The following is a 10,280-nucleotide window of genomic DNA, read 5'->3' as shown; positions in this document are numbered from 1 at the left end:
GCTGTGATTCATGTGAGGAACGTTAGGGGGTAGGATGAGATAAGAACTTGTGTCTCAAAATACTAGACTACACTGCTTCTTTGTGATCTGTGAACCGTCCTTGAACGTAGGTACATAGAGTACAGTGGAACGGTGTCTATGGGCGCTGACTCTACAGGTTGTTATGATAACAACTTATGCCTGGCAACAGTGTGCAACAGTGGAGCGCCAAGGGGCTGGGACCAGCCTGTGCGCCAACGGATTGGCTGAGTAAGTCTAAACCACGCTCAGTCTCTACTCTGATTGGCCAGCAGGGAGCGGGAACTATCTCTGTCAGAGTACTTTAAGAAGAACTCATAACAATGGCTTAGTTCTCTGAGTGCCCTGCGTGGTATTTCAGTGGACCCGTATATACGAACATCATATTTACCATTGAAGGTTTTGCATTAATTAAAATACTAGTCTATTTTAGAAGACGTGTATTGACCTCTTTTGTTCCTAATACCAGATTTGAATTGACGCAACTTAACACTAGCTGAATAAACTAAGTTAGTCTATTCCTAGAAAACATTGAACCGCTGTAGTTTACAACAATTATAGTTTCTGAGGTGGAAGTTGGGAGAGTTATATTTGGGTGTTTCAGTGAAATGTAAGTGAGGGAGGCCCCGCTCTCTCGCTTTCCCAGATGTTTAGTTCATTTCATTCCGATCTCCTTTGCATTATTGTAGCCATTTTCTGTAGCCTGTCAACTATGCGTCTGTCTATCCCTGTTCTCTCCTCTCCGCACAGGCTATACAAACGCCTCACACCGCGTGGCTGCTGCCTCTCTAACCTGGTGGCCCCTGCACGCACGACCCACGTGGAGTTCCAGGTCTCCGGCAGCCTCTGGAACTGCCGTTCTGCGGCCAACAAGGCAGAGTTCCTCTCAGCCTATGCTACCCTCCAGTCCCTCAACTTCTTGGCGCTGACGGAAACATGGATTACCACTGCTACTCCTACTGCTCTCTCCTCGTCTGACCATGTGTTTTCGCATACCCTGAGAGCATCTGGTCAGCGGGGTGGTGGCACAGGAATCCTCATCTCTCCCAAGTGGACATTCTCTCTTTTTCCCCTGACCCATCTGTCTATCTCCTCATTTGAATTCCATGCTGTCACAGTCACTAGCCCATTCAAGCTTAACATCCTTGTCATTTATCGCCCTCCAGGTTCCTTTGGAGAGTTCATCAATGAGCTTGATGCCTTGATAAGTTCCTTTCCTGAGGATGGCTCACCCCTCAAAGTTCTGGGTGACTTCAACCTCCCTACGTCTACCTTTGACTCATTTCTCTCTGCCTCCTTCTTTCCACTCTTCTCCTCTTTTGACCTCACCCTCTCATCGTCCCCCCCTACTCTAAAGGCAGGCAATACACTTGACCTCATCTTTACTAGATGCTGTTCTTCTACTAATCTCACTGCAACTCCCTTCCATGTCTCCGACTACTACTTTGTATCATTTTCTCTCTCACTCTCCTCCAACACTACTCACTATGCCCCTACTCAGATGGTAATGCGCCGTCGCAACCTTCGCTCTCTCTCCCGCTACTCTCTCCTCTTCCATCCTATCATCTCTTCCCTCTGCTCAATCATTCTCCCTCCAATCTCCTGATTGTGCCTCCTCAACCCTCCTCTCCTCCCTTTCTGCATCCTTTGACTCTCCCCTATCCACCCGGCCGGCTCGGTCCTCCCCTCCTGCTCCGTGGCTTGACGACTCATTGCGAGCTCACAGAACAGGGCTCCGGGCAGCCGAGCGGAAATGGAGAAAAACTAGACTCCCTGCGGACCTGGCATCTTTTCACTCCCTCCTCTCTACATTTTCTTCCTCTGTTTCTGCTGCTAAAGCCACTTTCTCCCACTCTAAATTCCAAGCATCTGCCTCTAACCCTAGGAAGCTCTTTGCCACCTTCTTCTCCCTGCTGAATTCTCCTCCCCCTCCCCCCCTCCTCCCTCTCTGTGGATGACTTCATCAACCATTTTGAAAAGAAGGTTGATGACATCCGATCCTCGTTTGTTAAGTCAAATGACACTGCTGGTCCTGCTCACACTGCCCTACCCTATGCTTTGACTTCTTTCTCCCCTCTCTCTCCAGATGAAATCTTGCGACTTGTGACGGCCGGCCGCCCAACAACCTGCCCGCTTGACCCTATCCCCTCCTCTCTTCTCCAGATCCTGACCTTCTCCCTTACCTCACCTCGCTGATCAACTCATCCTTGACCGCTGGCTATGTCCCTTCCGTCTTCAAGAGAGCGAGAGTTGCACCCCTTCTCAAAAAACCAACACTCGATCCCTCTGATGTCAACAACTACAGACCAGTATCCCTTCTTTCTTTTCTCTCCAAAACTCTTGAGCGTGCCCTCTCTAGCCAACTCTCTTGCTCTCTCTCTCTCAGAATGACCTTCTTGATCCAAACCAGTCAGGTTTCAAGACTGGTCATTCAACTGAGACTGCTCTTCTCTGTGTCATGGAGGCTCTCCGCACAGCTAAAGCCAACTCTCTCTCCTCTGCTCTTGTCCTTCTAGACCTGTCTGCTGCCTTTGATACTGTGTACCATCAGATCCTCCTCTCCACCCTCTCCGAGTTGGGCATCTCTGGCGCGGCTCACTCTTGGATTGCGTCCTACCTGACCGGTCGCTCCTACCAAGTGGCGTGGCGAGAATCTGTCTCCGCACCACGTGCTCTCACCACTGGTGTCCTCCAGGGCTCAGTTGTAGGCCCTCTCCTATTCTCGCTATACACCAAGTCACTTGGCTCTGTCATATCCTCACATGGCCTCTCCTATCATTGCTACGCAGACGACACACAACTAATCTTCTCCTTTCCCCCTTCTGATAACCAGGTGGCGAATCGCATCTCTGCATGTCTAGTAGACATATCAGTGTGGATGATGGATCACCACCTCAAGCTGAACCTCGGCAAGACGGAGCTGCTCTTCCTCCCGGGGAAGGACTGCCCGTTCCATGATCTCGCCATCACGGTTGACAACTCCGTTGTGTCCTCCTCCCAGATTGCGAAGAGCCTTGGCGTGACCCTGGACAACACCCTGTCGTTCTCCGCTAACATCAAGGCGGTGACCCGATCCTGTAGGTTCATGCTCTACAATTCGTAGAGTACGACCCTGCCTTACACAGGAAGCGGCACAGGTCCTAATCCAGGCACTTGTCATCTCCTGTCTGGATTACTGCAACTCGCTGTTGGCTGGGCTCCCTGCCTGTGCCATTAAACCCCTACAACTCATCCAGAATGCCGCAGCCCGTCTGGTGTTCAACCTTCCCAAGTTCTCTCACGTCACCCCGCTCCTCCGCACACTCCACTGGCTTCCAGTTGAAGCTCGCATCTGCTACAAGACCATGGTGCTTGCCTACGGAGCTGTGAGGGGAACGGCACCTCCGTACCTTCAGGTTCTGATCAGTCCCTACACCCAAACGAGGGCATTGCGTTCATCCACATCTGGCCTGCTGGCCCTCCTACCTCTGCGGAAGCACAGTTCCCGCTCAGCCCAGTCAAAACTGTTCGCTGCTCTGGCCACCCAATGGTGGAACAAGCTCCCTCACGACGCTAGGACAGCGGAGTCACTCACCACCTTCCGGAGACACTTGAAACCCCACCTCTTTAAGGAATACCTGGGATAGGATAAAGTCATCCTTCTACCCCCCCCCTTACCCCACCCCCCCAAAAAAAATAAAAAATCAGCCGTTTCCAGCTTCAATAGTCATTTACAACATTAACAATGTCTACACTGTATTTCTGATCAATTTGATGTTATTTTGATGGACAAAAAAATTGCTTTTCTTTCGAAAACAAGGACATTTCTAAGTGACCCCAAACGTTTGAACGGTAGTGTACATTTGATTGTATCCATCATTCAGCACATCTGACTATTTGATTATGTTTAAACTTAGAGGTCTGAACTCATGATCCACTTGTACAGAAATCTGCTTTACTTCTGCAAAGTCACAAATTGAGAGTTTCTTAGAAAGTTTCAAAATTAGACAAGCTGCAAACAGACAAAATATGAGTAACATGTAACAATAGAATTACATGGTTTTAGTGCCTTTTCATTTTATGAGCCCAAAATGTTAATTGTTTGTAGTCTTTGAGAAAATGTTTAATGTTTTATTCTACAGTATAATGCACACAACCCTGTTTCATTCTACTAACATATCCAATTATTTTGTTTAATATTTATTCTGCTCATTCCATTGGTCCAGACTCTACCCTCCCTCCTCCTGGCTTGACCATCCTCCCCCCGTCCAGCAATGAGTTGGAATCCAGCAAAGTCACCCTGGTCGGTCTGGCCAGTCAGATGGTCATGGGCTACGCTGATGTCAGCTGGACAGCGGGAGGGAATCCGGTCACCAGCGGCATCGCTACGAGTGGCCCCGTGCCGCAAGCCGACAAGACGTTCCAACTCAACAGCTGTCTGACCGTTGACACGTCAGAATGGAACCAGGACAAAGTGTTCTCATGTAAAGTCACCGCGGGCTCCAAGTTCGCTGAGAAAGGCATCAAAAAGTCTGAATGCAGCACTTAATAGTTTGAGAACCACTGTAATGTCAATTTGATATTCTACATAGCTTTTCAAGTAATTGTTAATGCATTAGAAGGTTTATCTGCATATATACATTCTGTTCCATAAAAGAGAGAAATAGCTACTAATACTGATATCATAGGCTATTTGATAAGTAGACTGTATATTTGAAATTGGTTGCTTTGCAGATTTATAATAGAGGAATTGTTATAGCTTTGCTGTATTGTGGATATGCAATAAAGAGCATTCTAAAGAACAAGTGTTGTGTTTGAACATGTTTGATGAGCATCAGTGTTAGCAGCACGAAATGACGGGGAATTTAACTGAACTCAAATAGAGCAGCCTGCTCTCTGACTTTTGTCCAGCTCCAGAAATTGTTGATCAAACTATCCAGGTTGTATGGCAGGTTTACTGTAATGTTAATGAATAACCAGAGATGACCCAGAAGTTTGGTTTATATTAGAACTGCACATTATTGAGAACCTTTCATTCGTCTGATATTATTGTATTATAAAATCATTCTGAAAGTACCTATTTAATAATCATCCATATCTATCTAAAATTGTTGATTTGTAAAGAAACATGTGATTGGGGATCACATTATTTCTTGGCCAATATTTGCTTGTAAAATGTCACTGTATGGTGAATTAAAACAACAGTACAATAGCATGATATATTCAATATATTCATAGTTTATTGTAATAATATTCAATAGTGTTATACACTTACATCCTACTAAAATGTACAATAACATTCTTATGAATATGTTCTCTCTTGGCCGCAGGGGGGTAAGAGAAGGGATAGAATATGGTAATATGCTGCCACCTTGTGGCTTAAAGAGTTGTATTTCATCATTATATTTTCAAAGTAGTCCTGTAGTACATTACTCTGTATTTGCAGTATTTACCAGTGGAGGCTGCTGAGGGGAGGACGGCTCATAATAATGGCTGGAACGGAGCGAATGGATGGGCATCAAACACATGGAAACCATCTGTTTGATGTATTTGATACTATTTAACTCATTCTGCTCCAGACATTACCACGAGCCTGTCCTCCCCAATTAAGGTGCCAACAACCTCCTGTGGTATTTACAGATACTATACACAGACATTTTGTGTACGGATACACTTATTATAATATGAGATGATGAATCCAATGATTAGAACATTTCTAGACTTCATTAAGTCCATGACACATCATCAACACACACCTTCAGTATCAAATCAATCACAAATTATAATGTTATTGATAGTTAGTGTACAGTAACTCTGTTGTCAGTACAAAGCTCTCATCAGTTCTGGGTTGATCTGGTTCAGAGAGGAGTGTAGTGATGTAGTTGAGACTATGTCAGTCTAACTAAGGTTTAGGGACCCTCCTTCCTCTAGTCCTAGTGGATGGGTGTAGTAGTAGAGAGACTATATCAGCCTAACTAAGGTTTAGGGACCCTCCTTCCTCTAGTCCTAGTGGATGGGTGTAGTAGTAGAGAGACTATATCAGTCTAACTAAGGTTTAGGGACCCTCCTTCCTCTAGTCCTAGTGGATGGGTGTAGTGGCAGAGAGACTATATCAGTCTAACTAAGGTTTAGGGTCCCTCCTTCCTCTAGTCCAAGTGGATGGGTGTAGTAGCAGAGAGACTATATCAGTCTAACTAAGGTTTAGGGACCCTCCTTCCTCTAGTCCTAGTGGATGGATGTAGTAGTAGAGAGACTATATCAGTCTAACTAAGGTTTAGGGACCCTCCTTCCTCTAGTCCTAGTGGATGGATGTCGTAGTAGAGAGACTATATATCAGCCTAACTAAGGTTTAGGGACCCTCCTTCCTCTAGTCCTAGTGGATGGATGTAGTAGCAGAGAGACTATATCAGTCTAACTAAGGTTTAGGGACCCTCCTTCCTCTAGTCCTCGTGGCCCCTGGTTCTGTTCCATTTCCTCTCTCTGTGTCCTCATCTGTCCCCTCACATCTGTCCTCGGTGGTGTCCTCATCTGTTCCCTCACATCTGTCCTCGGTGGTGTCCTCATCTGTTCCCTCACATCTGTCCTCGGTGGTGCCCTCACTTTAAGTCTGGCCTTGTTCACATTGGGGAGAATCCTAACTTCCACTTCAGTCACATTTTCACTTAGTCTTACATTGACATCAATGCATGACTAAGTAAAAATTCAGCTTAATTGGAAGTTAGGATTCACCCCATTGTGCATCAGTGATCAGAATAGAAGCTGCAGTTCTGTCAACGTCCCCCTGAGGAGGACATAGGACCACCAATAATGACTGAGGAAAGAGCTACATGTACTTTACAACAGGACCAGCTGTCTGTAGACCACTGGTTTCAGTCCCACCCAAAGACCAGCTGATGGTTTCATGTCTAATATCTCTAGTTATCAGAGTCATTCAGCAGGGACGTGTTCTAGCTCTGACACTGAGTTACAGGCAGTGATGTGTTGCTCTCTTTCTTTCTCCCCCAGGACACACCTGCTTCCCCTCCCCTCCTCCTCCCCTCCTCCCCTCCTCCCCTCCTGAATAGGTTATTTTATCTCCTCTCAGAGCTTTGAATATGGGGGGGAGAGGACTGAAACTGAGACTGTGTCCCTAATGACACTCTGTTCCCTTTATTGTGCACCACATTTGACAAAGGTTCGTTGGGTTCTGATAAATATAAATTAAGATAAATCCTCATTATGTTGGCCTTGTGAAGAACTCATATTTGATATTAAACTCCAGTTATGGTTTGATGGAGGCAGAATATGAGTCAGTGATGAAGACAGGGCCTCATGTAGAGCAATGATCATACTAGTTGGTCTCTCATACCATCTGGTTACTTTGACAATTCAGAGAAATGACAGTGAAAAATAATTATTATAAAGATATATGATATATAACATTATTATTTTAAAATCTGTCTGTTGGTCTTGTGAAGCCCCAGATTTGTCAATCAACAATGAGAGTAGCTGGTGATAGGTTAACTGTAGAGGCCCCTCCCTCTGGTCCTCCCTGGCTTGGTGATAGGTTAACTGTAGAGGCCCTTCCCTCTGGTCCTCCCTGTCTGTCTCCTTATAGGTGGGTCCTGCAGCCTCTCCTCTCCTCACACTCCAACCCTGCTCATCTCTCAACTGGACAGTAAGGGCCGATCACAACACACGCTGACAACATGCTGGGGACATTCTGCACTCTCATCACTGCTCTAACAAGTAAGTAGTCTGACTTCCTGGAGGTTTTACTTAATGTTTTATTAATAATGAGTCTGTATGTTTCTCTTCACTACATGTCATCTTCTTATTTCCCAGGTGTCAGTGGTGTGACTGTGGTGACACAGAAGCCTCCTGTTGTGGCAGTGAGGAAAGGAGAGACGGCCACTATGGACTGTAACCTGGGGACTGTTGATAATAGAGACGGCCACTATCGACTGTAACCTGGGGACTGTTGAGAATAGTGCTGCTCGTTTGGTATAAACAGGTTCCAGGAGGAGTCCCTCAGTACGTGTTAAGGTGGTACCACACTGGTTGGAGCTCTGTAAAATATGGTTCTGGTTTCTCCTCTCCTAAATTCCCATCTAATCATAAGTCTAAATCAGATTATCGTTTGATTATTAACACTGTGGAGGAGATAGACTCAGCAGTTTATTACTGTCAGACATATGACAGCTCTGTTAAAGAGCACGTATCACAGTGATATACACCATGACAAAAACCTCCTCCCCAAATACACTCACTTCTGCTTTATGCGTGGCAGAGGGGTGAACTCTAAGAAACAGAGTTTGAAGTTGATCAGGGATTATTATAACAATATATATATGACACAATGGGAGATCTGGAAATGGAAGAACCATCCATCCCTACATGTCAAAAAGAGCATAAGAAGACATTGACTGAAAGGAAACTGATGTTGGCTCTCTTGGTGTGATCATCATCATCATCATCATCATCATCAAGTCAAGACTGCATTATATTGGATAGTGCTTTAACTGATGGATTCAAAAGACACAGAATATGATGCTATACTATATACTGTTACTTCATAGAGAGAAACTCTAGAAAAGCCAGAGATATTTCTGGAGAGAATGAAGCTCTGTCTGAATGGGATGTTTCAGTTCCTGTCCTCTCAGTAGTGAGGAGGTTTTTGTATGGCCGTGTATACAATCTGAATCACTGTGGTATTCGGACCAGGAACCAAGCTGATTGTTACTGGTGAGTTCCCTTCTAATGTTTTAATTTACTGCAAATGTTTTGTTTCTAATATAATGTTGGTCAGATATGTTTTATGTTTTAATTCATAAAATGTCATTTATGTTTACTGATTTAATATTTTGCACCTGCTTTAATCCTTTCTGGTGTTTGAAAATTATTTCTAAAACTTTAAAGTCCAGAAACATTTTGATGACAGTGTGAATGTTTCTGGTTGGTCTGCTATGTTCATGTTTTATCATGCATATCTTGTGTTTCTGTTGTCTATACAACTCAATGAAAAGGAGGTCTTTCATCTCAAAGTGTTTTATCCAGCTCAAATTCTCAGAAATATACTTACAACATTTTTTTGTGAATTATTTGTATTTTATATTAACAATGTGCACATTTCGTTCAGCCTTTTGCATTTTAGTCTTCCAGGATTGTGATGTAATATTGTAATTCATGTATCCAGAAATTGCTCTGCCTCTCTGCTCCATGGGAAAATAACTTTTTTAACACCGTATGATTACTTCTATCAATATAATTGTGAACATAATGAACAGCAGTTCTATATTTAATTGCTGCATCAGTTTCCTCTTAATGCAGGGTGTATTGGTAATGATACCAACATCTACTGAAATATAAACTGTTATCAAATCTGTTCCCTTCTAATCCCATCCATTGACTATTTTCTAATCTAGATGGAGATCTTTCTACACCTGCTGTGACCCTGTTCCCTCCATCCACTGAAGACCTCAAGTCCAGCAGAGCAACACTAGTGTGTCTGGCCAGCAACCTGTATTAGAGGTCCAAGGGGTTTGCAGATGTCAGCTGGATGTCTAACGGTGAATCAGTGACAGAATATGTTTTTACCAGTCCTGCTGAGCAGCAACCAGACAAAACCTTCAAGATCAGCAGCTATCTGATCATTCAGACTGCAGAGTGGGACAAGGACGTGGTGTTCACATGTAAAGTGTCGTTGGGGTCAACATTCTCTGAGAAAGAGATCAGAAAGACTGGTTGCAGTCTGTAAAGCAATAGTTTCAATATTTAATGAGTGCAGTTGGTAGTTTATAGCTTTTAAGTGATGTTTTGATCATTGCTTTGCTGTCAAATATAGGAGTTAAAATCCAAAGAAAATTGGTGATATTTGGCTGAAGTATGAATGCAGCAGTGAATAGTATGACAATAACCAATGTAATGTCAAATAGTTGTTTAGGGTTGTTTCTCATGACAAGTTACTGTTGATGCATTCACTGTACGAGCATCATGTTCTCTAAAACATAACATCGGAAATACTGTCATGATGAGTAGACCTATACTATGGGGAAATGAGTTGAATTACTAATGATGAATAGAGGAAATGTTATAGCTTTGCTCTATTGTGGATATTCAATAAAGAGCATTCTAAAGAACAAGTGTTTGTATTTGAGCAAGTTGATGAGCATCAGTGTTAGCAGCACTAAATGACAGGGAATCAGGAGAATCATTGTTTAAATTGAGCCAAGACAGAGGAGCCCAGAATCCTTACCAGGTTTATTATCATATCAATGATTCTGACCAACCAGAGATGACCTAGC

General features: G+C 44.0%; 1 gene segment (V, D, J or C); it reads left to right on the top strand.

Annotated features, from left to right (window-relative positions):
• Positions 1-4,223: 4,223 nt before the first annotated feature.
• On the top strand, positions 4,224-4,546 carry LOC123488273 (the record flags this gene model as incomplete). The annotated part of the segment is given in 1 exon segment: positions 4,224-4,546. A coding segment is annotated over 1 exon segment (323 nt), but the record flags the coding sequence as incomplete, so codon positions are not given.
• Between the last annotated feature and the right edge of the window lie 5,734 nt (positions 4,547-10,280).

Source organism: Coregonus clupeaformis, unplaced genomic scaffold, assembly GCF_020615455.1.
Source record: "Coregonus clupeaformis isolate EN_2021a unplaced genomic scaffold, ASM2061545v1 scaf2112, whole genome shotgun sequence".
NCBI classification, from domain to species: domain Eukaryota; kingdom Metazoa; phylum Chordata; class Actinopteri; order Salmoniformes; family Salmonidae; genus Coregonus; species Coregonus clupeaformis.
Note: the sequence above shows the minus strand (reverse complement) of the source record. Positions and strands in the feature narration are given on the sequence as shown.